Here is a 26684-nt window from a genome sequence, read left to right as displayed (position 1 = left end):
TATGCAAACGATGTACAAGGAAAAGCTATATACAAAATCAGTTTGGACATACCAGCACAGGAAAGCACTAACATTAAGGGGGATCAGGAAAGATTTCTTGTAGAAGTTGGGACCTTAGCTGAGTCTTAAAGAAAGCCAGGAAAGCCAAGACACAGAGATGAGGAAGGAGAATTTTAGAATTCTATAGGGATAGACAGTGATAATACTAAAAATATGAAGATTAAATAATTTGTAGGAAGAACAAGAAAATGAGTGTCACTGGATAAAAGACTACTGGAGGGAATGTGAAAAAAGATGGTTTAATTATTTTTCTAAAATAAATGACTACCTTGTAAATAATCGTACCTGAGTTTTACAAATGGACTTACCTATTTTCAGTTTTTCTTGTAACTATTTAATAGTTTTCTAACTATTTAGAAAGTCAATATTTGAAATGCCAATATTTTACTGGCAAGAAAGACAAAATTAGATAAGAGGCAGAAAAATAGAAACCTTGGATAGAAGGGGAAAAAAAGTTTTTGTTTTTTTTTAATGTGCATAGCAAATCAAATTTACCCCGATTTTTTTTAGGGGGGGGGAAGCTATATTTTAGTATTATAAAAGCAGAGTGAGCAGAAGGGTGAGAACTAAAACAGCCAGGAGCTTTAGCAAATCAACTGCTTGATTGTTTACTTACAAATCTGGGAAGAGATTCTGGGCAAGAAAGCTATTCTGGATCTCAAAGGACATTCAGAAAATGCGAAAATAGTAGCATTTGGAGGCATTTGGGATGAGGAGGAAAAAGAATGAGCTTTGTATGATTGAAAGGGGAAAACAGTAGAAGATCAGAAGCATGTAGTTATTAAATATCTTCCAGCAAATAGAAACATAAAGCAATGGAAAGAGATTCACTCATGTGAACTTCATTCTAGTCCTGGTTTTGCCAATAAGCTGTCTGACTTTGGGCAAATAACTTCACTTTTCTGAACCTTTTTCTTGGCTGTAAAAATAGCTACTGGACTTGAATCTCTAGGATGAATCTTCTAGCTTGACATTTTATGATTCATTGATTCAAGTGCCTTATATTCTTGAGCCAATGTTAGCCATTTGAAAGAATGTTAAAGATTTTCCTTCCCTTGGATCATAATGAGTCAGGACCTTAGAGATCATATAGTCCTTCCCCTCCTCTACAGATTAGGAAACAGAAAAGAGAGAATATATCTTGTTCACATCAAGTATTCTTAACTTCAAATGAAATCCCTTTAATAATACTCTTAACTTCAAATGAAATCCCTTTAATAATACTCTTCTTAACTTCAAATGAAATCCCTTTAATAATATTCTTTTCCATTTGTGCCCATCTTTATTTAAATGAAGATCTGGGTATCAATGGGACATGAATTATTGCTAATGGAAGATTTGGTGTATAAGTTTAAACAATGGGAGGGAACTGCACAATCTTCAAATGGTACCATATTTATTTGTTGGAGAAGGGAGATTATACATCTTAATTTTTTATATCACCTTCATTTCTGAATGTACTACCCCCTCTCCCTTACTAAGACCATTTCTTGTAATGGATATGAAAAAATTAAAATGGTTACATAATGCATGGATTGCTGCATGTGGCATATTATTATAATGAGTTATGAGGAAGACTTATATTACCTGCTCTCTTCCTGAGTGTTCCTACCTCAAAGTCCCTGAGAGTTCAGGAAAAGTTACAGAAAAACCCATTATCATTATCAGAATTTCTGCACCCCAAACTGTTTAAGACAAAGAATATGTAGTATGCCTGAAAGATAAAGGTATAAAAGAGATGATTTAAATAGAGTTCATTCTATGAAAGCAAAAAAGTAATAATGTAGGAATTAAAATTTTAATTGAAGAAAATAGATGCAAAGCCAAGCCATAAGAGGAGAGGGGGCACAGCAAACCACCTGCTTTTCCTTATTGATGGCAGAGAAATTTGTAGGTTGATTTATGCATTTAAGCTTCTATTCCATCTCACTTTCTATTCTAGCTACCTCTCCCAACTTAATGCCATTGTTCAGGATGACCCTAATGCACAGAAATCACTTCCTTCTAATCTTTACTTTATAGTAAATAGTTTCAGGGAAAGCTCTTCTCAAATATGAAGGCTTTCCTGGTGCCCCCTTCACTGCTAGTGGTCTCTCAAATTATTTTTATATGTTTAGTATTTTATATGTATGTATTGCTTCTCTGATAGAACGTAAGACCTTGAGGGCAGGGATTTTTCTCTTTGTTCAGTATCAAAAACAATGTCCAGCACAAATTCATCTTAATCAATATTTGCTGAGCAATTAATTAAAATCACTCCCAGTCACTGCTAACAGACTACTCACAGCAGGGAATAACTAGCTGTTGGAGCTTAGATAAGTTATTTCTCCTTTTCTTTCATTTTTAGTAAAATGATAGTAAATATCTCTTTTATGGTGCTTACAGACCAAATAGCTGATTGAGTCTAATCACTTTAAGAGGAAGGAGTTCAGTAAACAGGATAATTCACATACTACCCTAATGTTTAAGGCAATGCTCATCTCAGCTTTTTTTCCTTTTTGATCTGATTTTTCTTGTGCAGCATGAAAATGTGGAAATATGTATAGAATAATTGTGCCTATTTAACATATATTGGATTACTTGCTATCTAAGGAAGGGGTTCAGGGGAGGGAAAGGAGAAAAATTTAGAACACAAGGTTTTGCAAGGATGAATGTTGAAAACTATCTTTGCATATATTTTAAAAATAAAAAGCTATCATTTAAAAAAAGACAATGTTCGGATTGCTTTCTACATTTTATTTCACATTAAAATGAGGAGGTAGAGGCAGATAGACAGACAGACAGACACACATATACTTACACACACACACACATAACATTTACATATAGTTGTAGAAATAGAAAGAGAAGTAATGAATGGGTTCAAGCTCTGCCTCCAGTATATCCCATATGGCACCATGGTAAAGAAATATCCAATCATGGCTATCAGGCAACTTTTGAAAACTATAATTGCATAATATCAGTTGTAGATATGAATCAGAAGATAGAAAATCCCTCTTTTGTAATGCAATCATAGTTCAAGACCTAAAAGAAGCTTAAACTTATAATAATTTATCCTTACTAATAAATATTAAGAGTACTTAAGGGAGTGCTGGACCTGGAGTTAGGAAAATTAATATTCAAGAGTTCAAATCTGGCCTCAAAAACTTAGTAGCTGTGTGACCCTGAGCAAGTCACTTGACTTTGCCTCAGTTTCCTCTTCTGTAAAATAAACTGGAGAAGGAAATGGCAAGTCCCTCCAGTTATCTGTGCCAAAAAAAACCCAAATACGGTCACAAAGAATAAATATTAACAAAATTAGAACTTTAATATCCAAGGTGATTCTATAATTTTAATCATAATTAGGATATATTGGTCACATTCCCTGGAGAAAATACATTTCTGACAATATCTTGTTATGATGGCAACATCAAGCATTTATTGGACTCCTAATGTAAGGACACAATGATAATTTCTGTGGATACAAAGATTAAAAGTATAACGTTCCATAGGCAGTTGAATCTGTTAAACTGTTAATATAAAACACAAAATAGGGTTAGCAGTCATTAAGGCATATGTATATGTCATGGAAGATTAGCCAAAGAAGGCCGATTCCTGTTAACATTTGGTGAGAATGCTTCCAGAACTATCTGGTGATATGGAAGCAACATGTATATGGTCACTTGGATACTAAGTCCTAGTTTGTAAATGAACTACAAGGCAATTGTGCTTTCCACCAAGTCACAATACTAATTAAATAATAATAAAATGTTTGATTTGCAAATAGGATCTCAGAGGTCATCCAGTCTAATCTCTTACTTCATTTAGGATTCTCCTCTATGCTTACATTTTATCATCTAGCCTCTAAACAAATTTAGTTAACAGGGGAACTTATTTCAAAAGTCAAGACATGAATATTCTTTGTATATGAACAACTCTAATTGTTAGGAAATTTTATCTTATGTGATCTGTGATCAAGAATGCTAAACTCGGGCTTGTGTGAACCAAATTCAATCTCCAAGAATGAACAAGCATTATTTGTAATGGGATAATCTAGAAACCTTCTTGATAAGACCAGGAGTGAAACAAGGAGGTCTATTATCACCAATAATATTCCAAGCTGTATTAGAAATATCAACAGTAGAAAAAGAAGAAAAAGAAATAGAAGAAATCAGTATGGGTAATGAGATAATACAACTATGTCTTATTGTGGACAGAATACTTAAAAATCCCAGAGATCCCACTAAAAAATTAGTTGAAATTACTATCCATTTAAACTTTAGAACCCATTTAAAATAATTGTCAATAGCATAAATTACCTAGGAAATATATACCTAGCAAGACAAACCCTAGAACTACATGAACATAAGAAGTGAAAAAACCAAAGTATGCATAATATGGTTTTAAATACATATATACATGCATATTTCTCCTAAAAGGTGGCCTTTGCTAGGGTAAGGTGGAAAGGAAAGGAAGGAAAACAATATGAAATTTAAAATGTAACAAAAAATAAATTAAATTAAAAAAAATTTTGAGCAATATGAGAAAACAGTATCACAGCAGCTTGCTCTAAGTGGCAATACCAGATCTTCACTCAAAATCCAAATAGGATATATGAAACTTTAGCTCTGCTACTTTAATATATAGCAAACAGTCAAAACACCTGAGTTTCTGATCTAGTTCTATCACTTACGAGTTTTATGATTTTATGAGAGTTACCTTAACTTGTCCTAAGTTGCTTCTTACTTATAAAAGAAGGATAATCATACTTACAACACATCCATATAGAGTTGTTGGGAAGATTAAATAGGATGACATATGTGAAAGCTCTTTCCAATTATGTTATATAAAGAGAAAGTACTGTTATTATAATGCTTTATGGGGAACTCAAATCAATATGATCTGTAAGATTTACAGTATGTGTGACCTTAGACAGATTACTCAACTTCATGTGGCCTGCTTCCTAATCTGTAAATGAAGGTTGAACCAAATGGTTCTAATGTCTCTTCCCACAATAAATACATGATCTTGAGATTCTATGATTTTTAAGTAGTTATACAATATACTTCTTTTGTTAATATACATATCTCCAGATAAGTAAATGACAAGAATTATTTTTTAAAAAGAACTTTTCATTTCTTTAATAGGGACAAAAAAATCAAAACTGTGATAGTCAAAATACTGTTATCACTCCTGACAGCTTCATTTTGGGGGCAGCACATTATGATAGAAATGATATTGAAATAGAATTGCCTCAGTTTCCTCACCTATAATATGATCTGGAGAAGGAAATGGCAAACCACTCCAGTATCTTTGCCAAGAAAACCCCAAAATGTGTCATGAAGACTTGTCTTCTCCAAAAAAATGAGAAAATTGGATGAAATTATCTCAAATTTCTTTCCAACATTCTAAATTCAAAATCATCTTACGTATCTCCTTTGAAACATATGCCATTATTGTCAGTTCCTATTGAAAAAAAAAAAAAAAAGTAGCTTCTGAGAATAACCAGAGACAAAAAACAACACTAACAACCAAGAAAATATTAATGTGCCAAGAGAAAAATACAACAAAGCCAGATACACTTAACCAAATGTCTTGTTTACATTTAGTGCAAAACCCCAATTATCACAATCTTTTAGGATACTAAAATAAGAAAAAGATATAAGCATAAAATGGAAAGCCTATTAAAGTGCTGAATAAAAAACATTTGTGAAGATCTCACATTTGTTGAACACAGATGGAACAGAAGAAAATAGATTAATACCTAAGGTGTGGAAGCCTCTTAGGATAGTTTTTATTAACTCAGAAGTGCTAGTGCTATGCTTACTTCTTTGTGGGATTTTGGGGTGTATCCAATTATTTAGTAACAAATAAAAGCTCCTGAAAAGCTGTTAAAAGTGTTTTACTGGAAAAAATTACCCTGAAACTCACATTAGTTCCTTGAGTAATAAAATAGACTTAAATGAGAATCGCTGAGTTTAAAGAAAAATTAAAACAAGAAATCAAGTAAAAACACCTGTCTAACTGTCTGGCATATGGGCCCCAAAGATAAAATGCTTTGTAAGGCTACATTTTTCGGGGGGAGGGAGGAGGGAGAAATCATAATAATTTATTCACATGGCCACTTGTTTATTATGATATTATTATGCTTTCTTTCTTTTACATGAAAGAGCAATACCATGTGCTTTTACTTCAAGGAACAATCATGATTTTTTTCTGATTATTTTTAATGTTTCTAGCATGCAATATGTTCAATAATCATGCCATAAATTCTGAAAGCTTAGATAACTTTCCTGGACTAGTTCCCTCTTCTGCTAAAATCTCAGCTCTACTATCTACTATTACTGTATGATTTCAATAAAAGCACTTGCCCTAGATCTTTCCTTTTCCAAACTGATGATATGACTATCCTGGACTCTTTATTCTCACTCATCATATCCAATCAGTTTCAATATTTTGCCATTTCTGTCTCCACATATCTTGCATTCAACTTCATCTTTCTACACACATTACTGCCACCTTACTTTAGGTTCTCTTTATTTTTTTTATGTCCTTCTAATTGGTCTCCCTTCTTTCAATTCTCTCTCTACTCCAGTCTATCCCACATATTGATATGGATTTGTACCTTCCTTACTTAAATAACCCTAAAGGCTTCTTATTGCCTCTAGGATTACATATAACTTCCAATGTTTACCTCTGAAAGTCTTTCATATCCTTGTCTAAACCTATTTTGCTAGCCTTAATTGCAAATGTTGGGAAGTTCTGTTGAATTCAGTTTTGCACCATCACTCAAATATGGCCCCTTTCTCTCTCCTATCCAATAGCTCCTCATTACCTCAACCTGGAGCAATTTGTTGCAATGTGTCTGTCCCCACACAAGTTTAGGGGCAAAAGAGACTTCCTTAAGTACATATTAGACTTTGTCACCCCTTTCATAATAAATTCAAGTAGTTCCTCAGAACCTCCCAGACAAAACATAAAATTCTTTATTTATAATTCCCTCACAATGCCCCCTCCTTCCCCACACACATCCCATCATCTTTCCTCCCTTACAGTTTACTCTGATTCAGTATCACTGGCCTCTTAGCTATTACTATAAGACATTCCACATTTTGACTCTAGGAATTTTCTTTAGCTGATGCCCATACCTAGAATGATCTTCTTAATTCTGTATCTTGGCTTCCCTGACTTCCTTCAAATCCAAACTAAAATTCTACAGGAAATGTTTCCCAATCCTTTGTAATTCTACTAATTTACGTCTGTTAATGTTTTATCCCATTTGCTTGTTGCCTTCCCCATTACACAGTGAACTTCTTGAGAGCAAGGAAGATTTTTTTGGGGGGGGGGCCTTTTTTGTCAGCAGTAGAATCAGCCCAGACATTCTCTCCAGAAGTATGCAGAGGCCAGCCTAACATTAAAGTCTACAGACAAGAAGGCCACAGGAAGAATGAGTAAATTTTGAAAAGAATTCCACCATAAAAAGCTATGATGGTGATAGGAAAATTCAAGATGTAAACCCAGAAAAACTAGCCCCAAATTATCTATAAGCAAAGACTTAAAGAAAATGTAGCTTGGGAACAAATTCAACTGGGATATCTGGAAGAGATGAAGCAAAAATTTAAAAAGTTTTATTAAGTGAAAGGAGAATGCTAGAGTACAAAAAGATGGGACAAGAAATGACAGCTATGGAACAAAAATTGTAAAAGAAATTAACAACTTAACAGAAAAGGTACAAAATACTGCTTATTGTAATATGACAGTACAAAAGACAACTTAGGCAGCCTTTCAGTAAGATGGTGAAGGTATTCTGGCTCCCTTAACCAGGTGAAAGCAAACTATTCCTGATTAGTCTCAACTACATGAATAGAGAAAATGATAGACTGATATTTTGATTATAGTATTGATACATTGATTAGAAATATAATTATGAATTAAAATAAATAATATTGATATATTGATTATAATTGATAGATTATATCAATGTCTATGCCATTCTTATTGGACCTGAGGTATCTGATCTAAAACACTGACATCTAAACAAATAAGATTTGCTTTACTGGAAAACAAAGGAGAGGATATTCTAAGAACAGAGAAATTACAGTATTCCTTGAAGTCTCAGAAGTCTGTCATAACTTGTTGATGTGTTTTATTTTGAGAAAATTATTTGTATTGACCTCTCTTTTCTTAGAAAATATAGAACTCTTTTTTTACAAAGTGAAATATACTAGTCTCCTAAAAACTAGGCTTTTGAAGAAGTTGAAAATAACAAATATCAAGGAGAGGGACAGAACACTGTCAGCTATCTCCTCATATCTGAACAAACTACAGGGCTGCCTAGCACTTAGGGGTCTTAGATCTTCCTTAGATAATAAATGATATGAATATTGATGCAAGAACCAACTGGGATGAGAGTATAGGAGGATATTAGGTGTTGGGGATGAAAGAAGAATATATATATGGGATGGTATATCAGGGAAAGTTTCACAAAGGCAGCAGGACTGAATGTTAGCCCTGCAAGATCATTAGGATTTTAATGGAGGCTAAGGTTTAGGATAAAATTCGTTGGCATTTACATCCATAAAATTTCCACAAAAATCAAACTTTGTCACTTTATTTCCTCCCATTTCTATTGCTTCCCTTTGAGTGTTTTATTATGTTTGTTTTTCCTCTAGCTAATGTCACAATCTGTCAAATCATCATGCATATAATTTAGCAATGCACCGTCTTCAAATCTGGACCCATATCAGCCTTCTAATACAATCTTTGGTCTAAAAGTGTTCTCAAAATCTCAAGTGTGGCTTGAATGGAAATCTACCACATAGCATACATTTCAAGGATAAACTGTCTAAGTTTCAACAGAAACTTAAAGAGGACAGAGCGCTAAAGATGTGGGAATTCTAGGAAGTAGGGACCTGATGTTCACAGAAATTGTACTCACCATTGGTGACTGTGTTGACATAGTATCGGTGGCCCTGAGGAGACAGGTAGCTTTGCCAGCCAGGTGGCAATAAGGAAGTCTGATTCTCTTCCACAGGCTGAGGGGGAACCATTCCAGGCTTCTATTAGTATGGAGAGGAGAATGAGAGTGAGAGAGAGTGAGAGGAGAGCGAGAGTGGTCAACACACAAATTTCTATTTTTTAATAGTTGTAATCTGCAGGATTCAGAATCATAGTTCCTAAATCATGTTGGGAAGTGTAAGATTTTCAGCCATATGATGGGTAGTATAGCATGATATTTGGACCTATATGTGTCTTCATCACATTTTGGTCTGATATAAGCAAAATAAAACATTGATGTGTGCTAGGTAATGTCAGTCAATAAATAAGCATCTATTAAATATCTGCTAGATATCAGTTGAGTCAGGTAGAACCAGACAGTGGATAGAGTGTTAGGCATGGAATTAGGAAGATTCATCTTCATCAAATCATCATCATCAAATCTGCCCTTAGACATTTATTAGTTATGTGACCCCAAGCAAGTCACTTGACTGTGTTTGCCTCAATTTCATGAAAACTGAACAACAACTAGATATTAGGCATTGTGTGGTAGAATTACAAAGAGAGGTTCAAGAAAGTTCTGTCTCTTAAGGAGCTTACAATCTAGAAAGGAAGGTAACATGCAATATTGAAAAAGGCTATGTATAGGATAAATTGGAAATAATCAACTATCATTAAAGGTTAATTAGAAAAGGCATCTCATACAAGCTAAGATTCTAGCAGGGACTTGAAAAGCCTGGAGGCAGAGATTGGGAGGGAGGGAATTCTAGGTATGGGAGTAGGAGAGGAGGGAAAGGGGACAACCAGGGAAAACTCCTGCAGTTAGAAGATGCACTGTCTTGTGTGGTGAAGATCAAAGAGGTCAGTGTCACTGGGACACAGAGTACATGGAAGGGATCTTCCTTCTTTAGAAAAATTAAAGACTTGGACTGAGATAAATTGAACGGTCCCCTGTAGGTCTGACATTCTAAACCTACTGCTTCCTCTCTAAAGCAAAATAAGCACTAATCAATAATATTATTATCAAAGGTTTGGCGCTAAAAGCAACCTAGCCCAGTTTTCTCATTTTATTTAATTTTTTAAAATGTATTTACAATTTCATTTTTTATTTTGAACATAAATACATAAGAAGGCATCTCTACATAGAAGTAGAAAACAAACAAAAAAGGATTATATATGAAACAATGAAACTATTTTATAATACTTGCTTTTTAAAAAAAGTATATAATAAATTTCTCATGATCTTTAAAACTGTTCTGGCTGTGCTTCCTTCTGCACTTCTTTCTGTTCTCTTCTATGAATTTTAAATTATATTTCAAAGGCCTTTCTTTTTTCCCATTATAATTGCTTATTCCCCCTGAAATACCTCTTCCAATTAGAGAGAGAAACAGAGACAGACACAGAGAGAACACAGAGAGACACAGAGACAAAGAAGTATAGTCACACAAAATGAATCCATATGTTTTCTATACCATGATGAAATCATTTTTCAATCAGAAGATATGCAATATGTTTCTCTAGATGTCCCATAAGTACTCTGTAGACATGGCTAGTCATTGCTTTGATCAGAAATCTTAATTGAGTCAATTTTTTTACAATGTTTTATTACTACATTAATTTGTTCCTGATTTAACTCATTTCACTCTGAATCAGTTCATATTTCCAGGATTCTCTGAAATCATCTTTCATCACATTTTATGGTACAATATTCCATTATGTCCATATAAGAGTTTTTTTTTTTTTTCCTAATTCTGTCCTCCAGAGATTTTATTTCATTTTTTTATGTCTTGCTCTGTTTCTCCTAAGTCTTCATGTATTTTTTAATGGAAAATCCATTTTTCCCCTTTGGATATTCTGTGGGTAGCTGTAATGATATTACTCTCCCCTCATAAATTAGATTGAAAAGTGGGACATTTCTAGCTTTACAATAATTCTTTATGATGATTGGTATTCTTTGATTTAGTAACTGAATCACTACTGAGTCTGTATCACAAAGAGAATTTAAAAGAGAGAAAAGGACACACTTGTGAAAAGATGTTTGAAGCAGCTCTTTTTTGTAGTGGAAAGGAATTGGAAAATTAGTAGACACTCATTAATTGGGAAATGGTATATTAAAGTAATGGAATTTAATTGTTCTACCAAAAAGAAATCATGAATTAGATGACTTTAGAAAAACCTGGAAACATTTACATGAACTGATGCTGAGTGAAGCAAGCAGAACCAGGAAAACAGTACACAGCAATAATAAGATTATGTAATGATCAACTATGGTAGACTTAATTCTTCTCAGTCATTTAGTGATCAAAGGCAATCCTAAACTTTAGATGGAAAACACCATCTGCATCCAGAGAGAGACCTATGGAGACTGAATGTAGATCAACACACGTTATTTTCATTTTTGTTTTTCTTTCTAATGTTTTTTCCCTTTTGTTCTGCTTTCTCTTTCCCAATCTGACTCATATGTAAATATGTAAAAAATGAATGTACATGTATTTTTTTTTTAAAAAGATGGTATTTGCTCAATTATCCAACCTTTTTTCTAAATTTTCTCAATTGGGGCTTTCTTCTCCAGACTGCTTCTTTATGTGTTTTTGGCTAGTCTTTGGTGATCAGCCTTATCTGTTCTCAGCTTAGATTTCTAAGAAACTCCTTTGATGGCTATTATTTACCAGGATCATCTCCCTATCTTTTCCATTCTGACTCCATTAGTCACTCCTGCTCATCATGGTTTCTAAAGACCCTCAGTGGGCTATCAATCACATTCTTCTAGAAATCTTTTCCTTTTCCTACTGTAGAATAAGTCCTGCAGACTACATGAATTTCTGCCTGTCTTTGATCATATACTTGGAAACTGCTGGCTTGTTTGCTTGGCATTTTCTTTATTAGCCAATCCTTTTCCTATGGGCTTCTGGCTGAAATTTTGTCTAAGACTGGGGGAAAAAAATCCCTTACTGTTGTAGGGCCAGAACTCTGGAGAAGTATACTTGAAACAAGAATATTTGTTTGTTGTTGTAAGCAAGAAGATGTGAACTCAGTGGAATTGATGATATAATGCTTGTCTAGTTCACATATATCTAGTATGATATAATGATATAATCACTCTAGTTAGCATATACTCAGTATGCTGTAATTATGTAATTGTAATAGGGCATTTAAGGGCCGAGAGAACTGTAGACACAGTCAGTCAGTCAGAGTGAACAGACTGTGAAGGAGACAATAAAGACTTTAGACTATTCCTGACCATCCTCTTGGTGACTACCTTGCAGAGACCAAGGCCCATCCAGAAGACCTCCAGAAAGCTAGCCTGGACATTACATACTGTTGTTTCTCAAAAAATTTTATGGTCCTTTGTTTAGCCTCATAAAGTTTTTCAGTTTTTGTCAAAGCCAATGTGAGAAAACAGATCTGCTTGCTTTTGTTCAGACATCTTGGCCAGAACTTTCTGACCTTCCTTTTACAGATAAGGAAAAAGAAACCTAGAGAAGGTAAATGATTTTCTTAAGGACATAAATGGAGCATTAGAAATAGAATTTGAACTCACATTCCCTGACTCTAGATTCAATATTCTTTTCATTACAACCACATAGCATCCCCAGCAGCACTCAAAAAGATTTTCATGACCAAAATTCTGGGAAAACATCCAACAAAACCCAAAACTTGAAAACATACAATAAAAGTCATTAACCTATCCACACCCTTTAACCCAACAGTTATGTCTTCTAAAGAGGTTAACAGCAGAAAGTAAGTTCCTACATATATCAAAATGTTCATAGCAACATTTCTGTATTAGCAAAAAATTGTAAATAAAATGGGTAGTCCTCAATAGGCAAATGACTGAACAAATTGATGTATGTAACTATGACAGTAGGTTATTATGCTATAATAAACAATGAATCAGAAAATTATATATAATAATTAAAAGAACAAAATAAGGAGAATCAAGATAATAATAGCATAATGACTACTTATAATCTACCTTTAAGTTCTACTTACAAAGGTTTGGTCACGGAGCAAGGGCACATGGGGGAAGGAGTTGTCTGTTGATAAGACAAAGTTTTTTTCCTGTAACATTCCCTAAATTCCTAGGGGTCTTTGAACTTGACAATGAGGCAGACTCCCCAGAGTGCTACAAACTCTGACCTAAAGAATAGTTGTGAGGGGCAGCTAGGTAGCACAGTGGATAGAACACCAGCCCCAAAGTCAGGAGAACCTGAGTTTAAATCTGGTCTCAGCAGTTAACACTTCCTAGCTGTATGACCCTGGGCAAATAACTCAACTCCAATTGCCTCAGCCAAAGAAAAAAGAATAGTTGTGTGGGTAAAGAACTGGAGATCCTAAACAAGTAAGAGAAGAAATTGTATTTGGATGGAAGAAGAAACAATTATAAAGAGAAAGATGCCTATAGGATTTGATTGGGAATAACTGAAAGTAAGCCATGATGTCCTGCCAAACGGTACCGTACTATAAACAGCCACCAATGAACATTTCCAAGGATCTGCAGCCTTAAGATGGAGAGCCTCTCAGAGAGCTGGAACTGATTGCATTGCCTTTCTCAGTTTCTGGAAAATTTGTTTATTCCCTCTCTAATTATTAGTCAAAGTAACTAGGTATACAAGCAAGTTGTTCTTTATTTTAAAATTCAAATTTAATTAACAACCATTAAAAAAAATCCATTAACCATCAGAATTTTTAACTTGTGTCATTTTATTTAGTGCTACTTTATCTAAATAAAAAGATAGGAATGAGACTTTAAAGCTTCAGAGATGAAATATTTGGTCTATGGGAAAGAATCATTGAGGCAAAGGGAAAAGTCGAAAAATGAATTGTTACAAAGAATAAAAAAAAATCAGATACAAACAAATAAATAAATAACAAAAGAAATAAACACATGCATGCATCCACATTTAGACAAACTAATATGAGCTCAGGAAGGCAATTTTCTTTCTCTTTTCAGGAAAAATGAGGTTTGATTTGAAAGAACGCCATATCTCTGTGAAAAAAGGGGATGTAAGCTACTTGGAAGCTATTCCAACCATCCCCTGAATCCTGAAGCAGGGATACTCACAAAGGAGTATACTGCTCAGGAATGACCAACAACTCAAATTGCTTAGCTCACCTATGCCACCTGGTGGCTCATAAAAGCAATATTAAACAGTATCCAAACTAAGATGAATTAAAATAACCAGTCTAGAAGAAAAATAATGGGGGGGAGGGGGGAAGGGGAGGGAGTTTCAAGGAATGGAGGAGAATAGCACTTTGCTATTGTCAGAAGAGAGGCAGAAGGACTATGGTTGGAGAATGTTGCATATTCCATCAAATACTTTCGTAGGTGAAACTTGGTTGGAGTACCGCACCTGGAATCAAGGAGATATGAGTTCAAATCCAGCCTTGTACAGTTCCTAGCTTTTTGATTCTTGTCAAACCAAAACATCTGCTTGCTTCAGTTTTCTTAACTGTAAAAAAGGGGAAATAAAACCCCAGGTTGTTGTGAGGATAAAAAAAGATATTTATAATGTGGTTAGCATAGTGGCTGGCATAGAAAAGGCCCCATATAAATGCTAGTGATAATGAAGATGATGAGGATGAGGATGATCTGCTTCTGCTCTCTATAAGGTAAAATTTAGAGAAGCCAGAATATAACTTGGGTTTAAAAATTTTTTTCACAGCAAAAAACCAGAGACCTTACTTAAAACTACCTGATGAAAATTCTTTATCCAGCTGACATGATCAACTCCTTTTCCAACCAAGTGTAACCACAAATCCCTGGAGAGTCCTTCAGAACTATAACAATATATGGAAGTCTCTGAATAGGTTTTATAGTGACAGAACCCACAAATATTTGGAATATAAAAATTTCCAGCAGAAGACATTTTGGAAGAACTTCAGGAAAGATCTGTCTCAACCAGGCAAAGGGTGGGAGGTGGAAGGGGAGTTTGCAGGCCAACATAGGGGGAAGGCAATGCAATGCAGTGCAGGGAGACCCAGGGTAGAAAGTGTGCTGAGGGAATCTAGGAGAAGGCTCTTGCCAAAACACCATAGTGTTTAGTACTCTGTCGTGGTTCAGAAGCCAGTGGATCAGAAGACTAAGTGTGAGACTTTCAACACAACTACAAAAGACAAATAGTGAGCCCTTAAACCCCAGTATAACCAGGACTAGGTCACACTCACCCAGCAGGGGAAGGAAGCTGACAGCATCAGCCCTAGTGCAGCATGAAGCTGCTGTGCTCTGTAGAGAAAGCTTGAGACAATCTCCCCTTTGCCCTAAGAGCAGACCTCAACCTTTAAAAATGATCAAAAAGCAAAAAGAACTCTAACCATAGATAGCTTTTATGGAGACAGAGAAGAACAGACCTCAAACCCTGAGAACACAAAGGCAAAACATCTCCAGATGAAGCCTCAAAGAGTGATATAAGTTGGTCTCTATCTCACAAGACACACTTGGAAAAATTCAAAAAGGATCTTAATAGAGAAGAAAAATGGGAAAAGGAAATGAGAGCTCTGGGAAAGGAAACATAGAAACTGTCTGAAGAAAATCGCCCCTTAAAGAATAATTTTGGTGAAATTGAAAAAGAAAAAAAACTCCTTGAAAAACAGAATTTTTGAAATGGAAAAAAAAAAATCCAAAAATCCAAACTCATTTAAAAGTTCAATTGTCCAAATACAAAAGGAGATTTTTTAAAAAGCTAAATGAAGAAAATAATTCACTAAAAATTAGAACTGAACAAATGGAAATGAATGACAATGAGACATCAAAAATCAGTCAAATAAAACTCAAAATTTTCTTTTTTAGAAATGGAAGAAATAAAAGAAAATGTAAAATACCTCATTAAAAAAAAACTGATATCAAAAATAGATCCAGGAGAGACAATCTAAGAATTACTGGACTATCTGAAAACCATGACCAAAAAAAAAAAAAAAGAGCCTAGACAACATCTTTCAAACAATCATTAAGAAAAACTGCTTTGATATCCTAGAATTTGAAAGTAAAATAGTCATTGAAAGAATTCACTGATCACCTCCTAAAAGATGACCCCAAAAAATGAAAATACCAAGGAAAACTATAGTTAAATTCTAGAATTATCAGATCAAGGAGAAAATATTGCAAGAAACAATTCAAATACTGATGAACTACAATCAGGATTACCCAGAACCTAACAGCTTCTACTTTAAAGGATCAAAGGGCCTAGAATATGATATTCTAGAGGGCAAACATCACCAGGTGGTAATATCTTCCAATCACAAAACAAAGTTTTGGACATTTAGGAAGTGTTTAATAAATGCTTGTTCATTTGATTTATAAACTTTATAAATAAGATATGCTTCTTTGATCTCCTCCAGTTAACCTTCTTTCAAAAGAAAGCCCAAAGAATATCTACCTAAATTGAAAAGCAGAGGTCTGGTCCATTACCCTAAGAAATAGAAAATATTAGAATACTTTAAATGAAATTATAGTGTTTTTTGTCTTTCTCCCTATTATATTCTTTATATATAGGAAGGCAAATCATTTTATATCTTTTTTTGTTGTTGTTGTTGTTGGTTCCTATGTACTTAGCAAAATGGAAAGCTAATATTTAAGTTAAAAATATTATCTCATTTTTCCTCACAACCACCCTGAGAGATAGGTGCTATCATTATCTGTTTTACAAAATGGATAGCTAGAATTTACAGAGTGCATTAAGGTGGCAAAGAAAATAATTATCTCATTGTATCTACACAACAACCCTGGGAGTTGGTGTTATTAGCTCCATTTTATATATAAGGTTTAGTCACTATACACTTGCTCACCTGTATCTTAGCTTACTTGTACCTTTTTCCTGGATGAAGTGATTTCCCATTTTATTTCTACCTAATGAATCCTTCAAGAGCTAGCTATCTTATAAACCAGGACTTATTAAACTTTTGCAGCTTCTTTTTGCCTGAGAAATTTTTATAATGATCCTCTCTATATAGCTATATAAATGAAAAATTTACTGAAATAAATCATAATTTCATGACTGCCACATTCAGTTACAAGACCCCAAGAGGTCACAAACTACTGTTTAAGAAGTTGGATTCTAAATAATCTGGGACTCCAAAAGGAAATGATTTTTCCTTTTTTTTTCTTGAAGCTTTATATGTTTTTTTTTTTTTTCTTTCTGGTTCCTTTTCCTTCCCTTACTTTATATATTGCCTCCATCTATTCCCCATACCATCCCCCATAGCAGAGTGCCTGTAAAAATAAATATTTGCCAAATTTCTTATTTAATTATATTTCTATATTACACTGGGTTTCTGAATGTCATGCTTTTTCATATCCTCCATATGTTAGAGCTCTGGCTTGCTGTCCTTAAATATTTTAATGTGGCATAGTTGATAAAGAAGCCAATCTCAGAGTCAAGAAAATGAATTCAAGTTTCAATTCCGTAATACTTGGCAGTGTGACCTAGAGGAGTCACTTAACCCCTTAGTGGCATAGACAGCTCTCTAGAATTAATAGGTTGCAGACGAGCTGAACATAAGTTCTTTCTAAAAGTTAAAAAAAAAAAAAAAATCAGTTTGATATTGTTCTTAATTGCCCAACTGGGAGATATACCCATCAGAAATACTCAAGTGGAAGACAGCTAAAAGAAAAGGATTTTGGATATGTTGGAGAACAACAACTTAATATAACATGGAGAAAAAGTAGAAGATTGCCTAAGATTTATTCTCTTTCTCAGTTCCTGAATATTGAAGTTTAGGAAGTGAAGTTATTTTCCAATCATGTTAAAGAAAATGACTAAATCTATGGGATACTAATATAAAATCAGAGAGAAGTGGGAGGTAGTTCAGCGAATTTACAGTAAAATTGCCTCTCTGTATAAATAACAAAACATAAATCTCAGAATGGTTCAGTGATCTATTCAGGTGACTCAGTGAAAAAAATATTGAGCCCGGAGTCAGGAAGGTCTTGTAACAATGGGCAAGTCTCTTAAGCCCTGGCTATGTCAGTTTCATCATCTATAAAATGAGAATAATAATAGCACTTACCTTCCATGTTTGTTTTGAGGATTGATTGAGATAATAATTGTTAAGTCCTTAGTATAGTGTCTGGGTACATAATAAACACTATATAAATATTAGTTATTGTTATTAAATGGAGAAAGAGCTATAGGAAGGAATGTACATGGTTTGAACTTGATAAAGACAGTAGAAAAATGAAGTGAAATATACCCTGGCTTAACTTAGATATAGTGTTCATTTTGAGAAATTCACCAATGGGGAGGGATCAAGTATATGGGGTTGTTAAGGATCAATTTCTCCAAAGTATGATTCATTCCTTCATTCATTTTTTCCTTCCCTAATCCATTCTAAGGATCATTCCAGCTCTAAATAGATGATCTGTGATCTTATGAATGTGTCAAGGTCTAGCTGAACAATAAATAAAAGATGTGGATGGGAACAGAGAACAATGAGTAATAAAAGAGATAAGAATGATTGAACTGGGAATGTGACATACAGAAACTCAAAACTAAACTAATGCCAGGGGAATCAGATGAAACCTCCTATTTCCCTTTGGCCTCACAGATTAGAAGTAGAACCCTAGACTAGAAGTAGAAAAAGAATAGTCTACTCACTAACACAGAGAACAACCCGTATTGAATTGAAGCACTCTACTTCTACTTCTAAAACTACATATATATGGTTGCCATTTTAATAGTACTCAAAATTTACAAAAGAACAAAGAATTACTGATGCAACACCTCTGTTAAAACTGGCCTTTTAAAGTGCTTTTTTTTGAGGAATGTGTTAATTCAGTCTAAATCTTCAATTTTAAATAGAAAGATGAACCCATGTTGAGTCTGGTCAAATAAAGAGAACAGAGGCAGTGGAGAAGAAGCAGAATGCAATTATAGATAACTTGTACTAAAAAGGAGAGAAGAAAAAAGCATAAGAGAATAGAGAAAAGGAAAATATTGACAATCAGAATTATAAATGTGAAGAGTAAATTTACAAAAAAGCTAAATTAGAAAATAGAATCTAATAATTAGTTATTTTTTAAAAGTTGAAATATAATGATTCATACAGAAAAAATAAGGAGACAAAGACATATACATATACATACAACATATAAAGGTTTCTCTCCCCACCCTCTTTTTTTCTTCTTTCTACATGCATTCCTTTTCATGTGAATTCAAAAACTAGGAAAAAAGGAAGTTCCTCAAGGTTTCTTCTCAGTAGGGCCAAAAACTCTATTCTTCTAGTGCTGATAATTTATCTCCCCGTTTCAAAAAATATAGCAGCCAAGGTTTCAGTAGAAGCTTGTCTTAATGGAAGAATGTAATGGGCTTGTTATCAGAAGACATGGACTAGATCACACCTCAGCTATTTATAACAAGTCTCATCTTGCACAAGTCCTTTTACTATTTGGAAACCTCACTTTGTCCTTTGTAAAATGAAAAGATTGGCTAGAGAAACTGTCTCTCTATATTCCTTCCAAATCTAGCATTCTCTAATCTCAACTCAATTTCAGATCTAGCATTCTTCAATTTGAATTTTAAATTTCATCGAACATTAATTAATTAATCAATAATGAACTGCCTGCAGAGCAGAAAAGACCTAAAAGAATAAAACAATTTGATAAGAGAGCCTTGCTATCATACAACCTACAGTCTAAGATAGTGAGAAAGATTTGATCCATATTTAAAAAAAAAAATCACGAAAAAAAAACTCTTAAAAATACATAATGCCCTAAGAAAGAAAGAAGCAAATAAAAAGCTATGTAGGGCATTTTGGTCTCTTACTCCTTTCTCAATTGGCAATGCTAATTATTACTTGAGAAACATTCCCTTATTGCTTCATGAGTGAATTTTGGCAAGTCACTTCTTGACATTCAGCTTGCAGTATGAGCTTCAGTTAGATATGAGGATTTTTAAGGTTTCACATAATACTGATATTCCACAGTCCTATTTTTGGATAAATTAAAATGTTGAACTTCCTGAGGATAATTTCAGGAGACCACTACTGAGATATTTTTAGTGGGAAAAGGATTCAATCTAGATGTCAGAGAATATGGATTCAAATCTAGGATCTTCTTGGGGTACCATTCTAGACCTAAATTTCAACATCTGTAAAATAAGAGGCTTGGAACAGAGGACCATTAAATCTAGGATTTCAATGATCCATTAAGGCAGAAAATCCATAAGAACCTGGAGAAACAATTCCTTTCAATTTAATCTTGGTGAGTACTCATTAATTAAGATTCCTTTCAAACTCCAGTTTATTTCTTCTGAAGCAAAGAGTCTTTATTCTCTTCTCAGGGTTCTTTTACTGTTATTCTTTACTTTCTCCTGAATTTTTTCAATAGTTTCTTATGGACATAGTGTCTTCAAACTAGCCTTTTTAAAGTTTTAAGTCTCTCTAAAAGCCAATTTTAAATGTCAAACACAGCAATTTATATTAGATCATAAAGTTATTAATCATTGAAGCAATTAACTCAGCATTTCTTTTTTTTTTTTTTAATAGCCTTTTATTTACAGGTTATATGCATGGGTAACTTTACAGCATTAACAATTGCCAAACCTCTTGCTCCAATTTTTCACCTCTTACCCCTCCCCCCCTCCCCTAGATGGCAGGATGACCAGTAGGTGTTAAATACATTAAAATATAAATTAGATACACAATAAGAATACATGACCAAAACATTATTTTGCTGTACAAAAAGAATCAGACTCTGAAATATTGTACAATTAGCTTGTGAAGGAAATCAAAAATGCAGGTGGGCATAAATATAGGGATTGGGAATTCAATGTAATGGTTTTTAGTCATCTCCCAGAGTTCTTTCTCTGGGCGTAGCTAACTCAGCATTTCTTATAGAAATTCAAACTAATCATAGTATACAATCATAGTGAACTCTCCTATTTTTTGTATTGATATTTATTAATTCTGTGAGACTATAGTTTTTGAACTTGATCTTGAACTTTTTTGAACTTGCTCACCATCTTTCTAGTTTGTAAAGTTTGCAACTTTGATGTCTTCAACTCATCCAATCATTTGCCATATCTTATGACTTTTTTCTATTCAACATTTTTTTTAATATATTCTCTTTTTTCCAGTCATGAAGACACCAATCTAGTTCATATCATAGGCACTATGTTAAATGCTAGGGATAAAAATAGGGAAGAATATCCAGTCCCCTATACTCAAGCATCTTACATTCCAATGGCAGAAGATAATATATAAAAGAAATCTGAAAAATGAGTTCCAATATCTCCTCTTATTTAAGAGAGAAGTTGCCAGGTCTTGTGTGATTCTGAATGTAATGCTCAATTCTTGAACTACATCATTTTGGAGGCTTGTGATATTTTTCTTTACATAGGAGCTTTAAAATTTTGCTAATATTTATGAGACTTTATGAGGGTCCTTTTAGGATGTATTAGGCAGATCTCTTCAAACCTTATTTTACCCCTGATTTTTTCCTGGGTTTTAAAACTTTCAAGTAATTAAAATTATATGAACCAAGGTTGCTGAGATCTGAATACAGCTTTGTATTTTATACTGTAAACTAGATTTGCTGTAATCACACCCAGGTTCTTCTTTTACCCAGGCAGTTAGATGGGAACGTACCAGCAAGATGTAGTTTCAGTAATTCTTAATTCTTTTGATGCTGAAAGATATTTCAGTCGCTTAACTTTTCCCAACATCTTTGTATCTTACAAATCATACAACTACAATAATAAAAATAAACAAGGCAATCCTTATAGGATCATGTACAGTATATGTAGAGAATATTTCCCTCCTATTGGGAGGGAAAATTTCATTATATTACAAATATTTTCTTCTCTGATTCAATTGTTTCTTTGGAAGGCACAAGATTTCATATCTTTTTTCTCCTGCCAAATTTCAATCCTTCACCTGGAAGCTTTGGAATTTGGCAATAATATTCCTGAGTTTTCAATTTGGGATCTCTTTTAGAAAGTGATAAGTAGATTCTTACAATTTCTATTTTACCCTCTAGATGTGAGATATCAGATCAATTTTCCTTAGTTTGAAATATGTCTAGGCTCATTTTTGGATTATGGATTTCAGGTAGCCCAATAATTCTTAATTTGTCTTTCCTCAATCTATCTGCCAACTCAATTGTTTTTCTGATGAGATATTTCACACTTTCTTCTATTTTAAAAATTCTTTTGATGTCATTTTATTGTTTCTTGGAGTCATTAGCTTCTACTTTCCCAACTGTAATTTTTAAGGAAATATTTTTTTCATTGAACTTTTGCATCTCTTTATCTATTTGAACAATTTTACTTTTTAAGGAAGTCTTTTCTTCAGTGAATCTTTGTTCCTCTTTTTCTACTTGATATATCCTGCTTTTAAAGAAGTTCTTTTTAAAAGAGAATTTTGGCACCTCTTACCATTGTTTTTTAAGATGTTATTATCTTCAGTGTTTTGTGTGTGTGCCTCTTTCCCTAAGTTCTTAATTTTCTTTTCACAATTTTTTTTTGCTAACTCTCATTTCTTTCTCTAATTTTTTCTCTTCCAGGAATTCTTATTGTGCTTGGATCCAATTAGCATGTTTCCTTTGAGGCTTAAATTGTAGCTATTTTCACTTTCTTGTCTTCTTTTAGATGTATGTCTTGATCTTCCCTGTCACTACAGTAGCTTTTTAAGGTCAAATTCTTTCTGTTGTTGTTGTTGTTATTGTTTGTTCATTTTTCCAGTTTATTTCTTGACTCTGAACATTATGTTAAAATTGGGTGCTTTTAACCTGGAGGTGGAGGACACTATGGCAAGTTTTAGGTTTATTTATGCTTTTGTTATCAGAGCAAGTTGTGGGAGGTCTGCAAATTTTTGGTGCTTTCAAGGTGGGATGATCTGGGCAGAAGTGGCCACTGCTCTCCTGGCCTATACTCTGATCTTTATCCAGGAAGGGTCCCTGCAGCCACAAGCACTAGTACTTCTTCTCTGACTTAAAACTTCAACCCACATATGCTTACTTTTCCTACCCCTCTTCCTATGTTCAATCATTGGTCAATGCCACCAACATTTAACACCTTACACCTGGAGAATTGCAGTGATCTGCCCATTATTGTCCTCCTTGCCTCAAATATCTTACCACTCCAGTTCATCCTCCACTTAGCTGTCAGTGACTGTCCATCCTTCTCATCTTCCTTTTTTTCCTCTCTCCTTTCCTTCTCCTTCCCTCTCTCTTTCCTTCCCTCCCTTCCTCCCTTTTTTCTTCCTTCCCTCTCTCCCTTTCTCCTTCCTTACTTCTCTATCTTTCCATTTCTCTTTTCCTTCCCCTGCTAAAATTCCATCTTCCATAAATAGCTTTTCCTGATAAAACTTAATGGTAGTGACTTCCCACTGCTGATTACTTCCAATTTATCCTGTTTAATTTTATTTGCTTTCATGTTGTCTCTCCCATTAGAATATTAATTCTTTTATATATAAATCTTTTTATTTACAAATTACATGCATGGGTAATTTTACAGCATTGATAATTGCCAAACCTTTTATTCCAATTTTTTCCCTCCTTCTCCCTACCCTCTTCCCCAGATGGCAAGTTGACCAATACATGTTAAATATGTTAAAGTTTAAATTAAATACAATATAAGTATACATTAGACTCTTAATTCTTGAGAACAGGGACCAATTTTGATTTTCTAGTCCTTAATTTAGGGCCTGGAACATAGTAGGCACTTAATAAATGCTTATTGACTAGAAATACTAACAAAGTTAAATACTTTTCTAGCAACAGGACATAGTAGATATGGCACCAGAAGTGGAATCTGTTTTATGAGAATCTATTCACAATTATTTGAAAGGTAAGTTTTCTTTTTTTTTCTTTTTTTTTTTAATAACCTTTTTATTTACAAGTTATATGCATGGGTAATTTTGCAGCATTGACAATTGCCAAACCTTTTGTTCCAATTTTTCTCCTTCCCCCCACCCCCACCCCTAGATGGCAGGATGACCTGTAGATGGTAAATATATTAAAGTATAAATTAAATACAAAATAAGTATACATGACCAAACCGTTATTTTGCTGTACAAAAAGAATCAGACTCTAAAATATTGTACAAATAGCCTGTGAAGGAAATCAAAAATGCAGGTGGGCATAAATATAGGCATTGGGAATTCAATGTAATGGTTTTTAGTCATCTCCCAGAGTTCTTTCTCTGGGCGTAGCTGGTTCAGTTCATTACTGCTTCATTGGAAATGATTTGGTTGATCTCGTTGCTGAGGATGGCCAGGTCCATCAGAACTGGTCATCATATAGTATTGTTGTTGAAGTATATAATGATCTCCTGGCCCTACTCGTTTCACTCAGCATCAGTTTGTGTAAGTCTCTCCAGGCCTTTCTGAAATCATCCTGCTGGTCATTTCTTACTGAACAATAATATTCCATAATATTCATATACCACAATTTATTCAGCCATTCTCCAACTGATGGGCATCCACTCAGTTTCCAGTTTCTGGCCACTACAAACAGGGCTGCCACAAACAATTGTGCACATACAGGTCCCTTTGCCTTCTTTATGATCTCTTTGGGATATAAGCCCAGTAGTAGCACTGCTGGATCAAAGGGTATGCACAGTTTGAAAACTTTTTGAGCATAGTTCCAAATTGCTCTCCAGAATGGTTGGATATATTCACAATTCCACCAACAATGTATGTGTCCCTGTTTTCCCACATCCCCTCCAACATTCCGCATTATCTTTCCCTGTCATTCTAGCCAGACTTGACTGAAAGGTAAGTTTTCATATCAAGGTCAGAAAATTAATGATATTTTATACAATGTCCTAAAGAGCTTCTTCTAATTTGGGAATGCTGATTGCTGACACTCTGAATCCAGCAGCTCCTGCTTTTTCTTCAAGTCTTTCCATAAGCCAAAAAGCAATGAAACTAAGTTTTAAAAAATATTCTACAGATAAAAATGATGAAGCTGAAAAGTTGAATCCAGATACTCTTTCTCATAAAAGTTTTGAGTTTGGTTTAAATATAATGTTTTTACTGGTTTAGAAATTACTTCTTTGGACTTAGAGTCATGAAACCAAATTAGCCCTAATGCAAAATGCAACTTAAATTATTCAGCTAATTTGATTTTAAGTGAAAATTACAGCTTCAATAAAAAGTGAAATCAAGTTGAAAAAACACATACCTCTTCCTTTTTTAATGGTGGTGGAGAATTAGAGATATGGAATATAAGATATAGATTCAGACTTGAGCAGTGTGTTGACTAGTATTGATAAACTATTTTTCTTTCTTTCCCATCTTCTCATACTTTGTTACTTTACACTAGAATCTAGCCATATTAGCCTACTTGTTCTTGAGCACTCATATGCCACATGCATGCACACATACACACACACACACACACACACACACCCCTTCATTTCCTATATTCATTCCTATGTACTGAAAGTCCTTGTTCATGGATCACTTCCCTTTCTCCATGTCTATCTCTCTCAAAAGATTCATCCTACATAAAGGGAAAATGATCCATTCAGAAATTACCATAAATAACAAAGAGATATAAGTTAAATTTAAAAAAAAATTAAAATCATGACAATAAAGGTGGTTTCAGTGTTGCTTGTGAGTCTTTTACGTTTTTTATGGTATGATTATTTTAATTCACATTCGACATGTTATCTTCTCTTTTAGAACCTGAGCTCTTTGACAATTTTTGCATTTTTTGAATGCTGACACATAGTATGAGTTTAAGTAAATGCTTGTTGATTGGTTGATGGGGAGAATAATGGTTGCTCTAATAAAAATAGAAGTCTCAAATATCCTGGATAATACTCTTAGACTCTCAGAAAGAAAAACAAACACTTCATTGATTATAGGGAGCAATTAAAATCTCCCACTAGTGTTCTATTATCCATGGTTGAACTTTCCAAGTAGATTACTCACAACAGAGGCATTACAAGTAGGCCTATTTAATTGTGATGCTAAAGAGAATTTATGATTTTGTTTCAGACTTTAATTGACTAAAACAAACCTTAGTTGTAATGCAAATTTTTTTTGCACAACAGAGACACTTCTCAAAGCATTGTAGTTTAGATTATCTAACTTCAATCAGATGGGACACCAGAACTCATGAACTACTTCTTTTGTAAGTAATCTATTCTATTTGTGCTTTTCAACACTGGACTGAGTGCTCCAAAATTAAAAGAAGTTTGTCTACTAGTTTTATTTTTATTTTACTAGTATTCTTTGTAGAAATCATTCAGACCTTCTCTTCACTGTTTTTTGTTTGTTTTTTTAAAGAGGAAAAATTAGTAGTGGCAACCATGGGACTAACATTGCTTCTGAAAGTACTAATTTCAAAAAACAATCTCCCTGTAAAGGGTATTTTTTTTTTCTTGTCCAGACTCTCATTTGTTTTTTGGTTTTTTTTTTTATTTATTTAAACAGCTGTTGGAGAACTTCTAAATCTGTGTCCCTTGAGAATCCAATGAGAGTTTCACCCACAAGCAGATTTTATTTAAATCAGTAGTCAAGCCCTGTTTGTAGTGGCTAGAAGCTGGAAAATGAATGGATGCCCCTCAATTGGAGAATGGTTGAGTAAATTGTGGTATATGAATGTTATGGAATATTATTGTTCTGTAAGAAATGACCAGCAGGATGAATACAGAGAGGATTGGCGAGACTTACATTAACTGATACTGAGTGAAATGAGCAGA

At 33.9% G+C, this 26684-nt stretch overlaps 1 protein-coding gene across 6 annotated transcripts in view; it reads right to left on the bottom strand.

Annotated features, from left to right (window-relative positions):
• The window catches only part of GAS7 (growth arrest specific 7), a 254090-nt gene that overhangs the window by 100142 nt on the left and 127264 nt on the right, over positions 1–26684 (bottom strand). For all 6 annotated transcript variants that reach the window (XM_031965541.1, XM_023495718.2, XM_031965542.1 and 3 more), the window contains one exon: positions 8978–9098. In XM_031965541.1, coding sequence (XP_031821401.1) covers positions 8978–9098 — 121 coding nt within the window. The remainder of the gene's footprint in view (positions 1–8977; positions 9099–26684) is intronic.

Source organism: Sarcophilus harrisii, chromosome 4 (genome assembly GCF_902635505.1).
Source record: "Sarcophilus harrisii chromosome 4, mSarHar1.11, whole genome shotgun sequence".
In the NCBI taxonomy this organism is placed as follows: domain Eukaryota; kingdom Metazoa; phylum Chordata; class Mammalia; order Dasyuromorphia; family Dasyuridae; genus Sarcophilus; species Sarcophilus harrisii.
Note: the sequence above shows the minus strand (reverse complement) of the source record. Positions and strands in the feature narration are given on the sequence as shown.